The following is a 2,633-nucleotide window of genomic DNA, read 5'->3' as shown; positions in this document are numbered from 1 at the left end:
TCCGTTCTAGAATATCCTTTTCATTTAAAGTTTTCACATTATAAAGTTTGCTCTATTTTTTTCATTTTTTAAGAAAAGATTCAATCTACTTTTTTCTTTTTTTTTCTTTTTTTTAAAGAAAAGATTCAAGTTACTTTCGCTTGTCAGCATGTATACGGTTACAATAAAACTAAAAAAATAATAAAAAGTGCGTTCCAGATATATTAATTATCATAATCCAAATTGCCCCACCACTATCCAATTTGCTTCTCAAATTTTCTTCATATGAAAATCGGCGGGTAAATTGGATAGCTTAATTTCAACGCAGCGGAGTATGTTTTATATCTATTGTTGCTATCAATACTTACAACTACATGAAAGGTAAAACTAATTAAAACTAATCAGTGACATAAGCGAACCATAACGACAGCAACACTGTTACTTGAACTGTTATTTTATTATATTAGACTACTTTGCAAATCGCACGGAAAATAAGTTATTGCATGATAAAAGAGAACTCTATTTTGATATTAAATGATCCAGAGTCACATTGATAGCCTTACCAAACTCTCTAATTTATATATTTTTATTTTATTACATATTTATATCTTATATGACTTTTTTAAATTTTATTTAATGAATAAATAAAATATTGTATAAAATTATGTTTTGACATAAAACCCTTATAAAAATAAAATATTGGTATTATTAAATTGACAGTATTAAATTGGCTAGTAATTACTTGCTTTTAGTATTAAAAGCATTGTTGTTTAATACTTTTGATACTTAAAATATTCAAAAATAATTAATAGCCAATTTAATACTGCCAATATTACATTTCTGTAAGAAAACTGTAAGAGAATAACGCAGAATCAAATTGATAACTTTACCGAACTATTTGATTTATATAATGCGGACGTGTTTAACTGTGCGACTATTTTGCAAACCGCACGAAAAATAAGATAATGATAGTGTTTTGTAGGCATAAATTAGAGTATATTATCGCAAAGGAAAAATATTTATTTAATCGCGTCTTTTGGTTCATATAAATATACCCGAGCAAGTATTTCTAATTTCATTTGCAACAGTAATCAATTATTGATTAGTCAATTCTATTATTGCTTGATAGATTTCTTTTCAAAATGACACCGTTAAATGTTGCTAATGTAAATATGTTAGCAACAAGCTTTCAAATTACAAGTATAACACCAACACCTACAATATCTTTGGAAATCAAAATCCATAATGAAATTGTTAATATTTTAAACAATTTTCAAAATACTTGTTCGGTGTTGTTATTGGAACATCATTATGAGCTTAATTTTGACGATCCATCAGAACCACATGAATCACAAATTGTAGAATATATTGTAAATATAGAAATAGAAGAAGATAATTTTGAATCTGAAGAATCCTTTGTTGATGATGAAGGAGGGTCGGTCGATTTTAGTTATAAAAAAAAGCTGTGGAGTTTTGGAAAAAGCAGAAAAAAGGCCAGTCGACTTTTATCTAGTATACAGAAACGTTTTTGCAAGGTTGAATCTATACACCAGCTACACATGTATAGGTGGGAGGCGAGTGTGAATAGAGGTGGAACAAATGCAAATAAACTTGCATTTATTACATAATATGTTCTACAAAAGTTTCAAGAAGCTTGTGATAAAAGATCTGTCATTCATGACATGAATTTAAGATTTTGGGTTTTGGAAGCAAAAGATCAAGTGGACCTACCCAAATTCAAGGCAAGTAAATGATGGATTTGAAAATTTAAGAAAGTACACAGAATTGTTTCCCGCAAGATAACAACATTCAGGACGTAATTAACACTACAAGATATTGACAACATACAAGATGTCGCAAAATCGTTTGTTTCAAATGTAAAGTCTAACATCCCAGCTATTGGAGTTGAAGAAATTTATAATGCAAACAATCTTGAACTACATTCTGGACGAACATTGGCAAACATAGGACTGAAAAAAGTTGAAGCACTGGTTCAATCGATATCTTCTACAACACATAGTTACACTATAATGCCGATTATTTCGACAGACAGACGTCTTCTTTCACCACTGTACATAGTTTTGAAGGAATCTACGAAAATATTTGGACCACGGGTGCTAGAAACCCTATTTTGTCCAGTTAACATTTACATCGAAGCTTCGAAATCAGGAAAACTAATGTCTAAACATTTTATATATTTAGTCCATGACTTGGTTCAACGAAGTCTATCTACTGAATACTGGCCGTAAAAGCATACTTCTACTCGACTCATGGACGGGATATTGCCCAAGCCAGCTAGAGCTGTTGATTCCACAAGATAAAGAGATACAATTTGCAACCATTCCAAAGAAGACGACGAGTATCATTCAGCCTTTGGATCTATATGATTTCCGGATTTGGAATAATTTCGTGCGAACATTTTCGGATAATATAATTCTTCAAGAGATTGATATCAATTTGCACTCCCGTAATGAAATAATTAAATTATAATCACTAACCCACAATCAGTTTTCTTCGCTTAAATTTAAAAATCTTTTTCAATATGCTTGGTATAAAAGCGGATATTTAGAAACACATCCCGACAAATTTCAAAATCCTGTAGAATTCTGTTATTTCAAAAATTAAAAAGATATACCCAGATCGGAAGAGCACAC

At 30.2% G+C, this 2,633-nt stretch overlaps 1 protein-coding gene across 1 annotated transcript in view; it reads left to right on the top strand.

Annotated features, from left to right (window-relative positions):
• LOC105457035 overlaps positions 1-2,633 on the top strand; it is a 9,062-nt gene that overhangs the window by 4,713 nt on the left and 1,716 nt on the right. The window contains exons 4-5 of the mRNA XM_011701449.1: positions 1,623-1,721; positions 2,182-2,446. Coding sequence (XP_011699751.1) covers positions 1,623-1,721; positions 2,182-2,446 — 364 coding nt within the window. The remainder of the gene's footprint in view (positions 1-1,622; positions 1,722-2,181; positions 2,447-2,633) is intronic.

This window comes from Wasmannia auropunctata, unplaced genomic scaffold, assembly GCF_000956235.1.
Source record: "Wasmannia auropunctata unplaced genomic scaffold, wasmannia.A_1.0 LD336106.1, whole genome shotgun sequence".
NCBI lineage: Eukaryota > Metazoa > Arthropoda > Insecta > Hymenoptera > Formicidae > Wasmannia > Wasmannia auropunctata.
The sequence above is the reverse complement of the archived record's forward strand: the minus strand, read 5'-3'. Positions and strand labels throughout refer to the sequence as shown.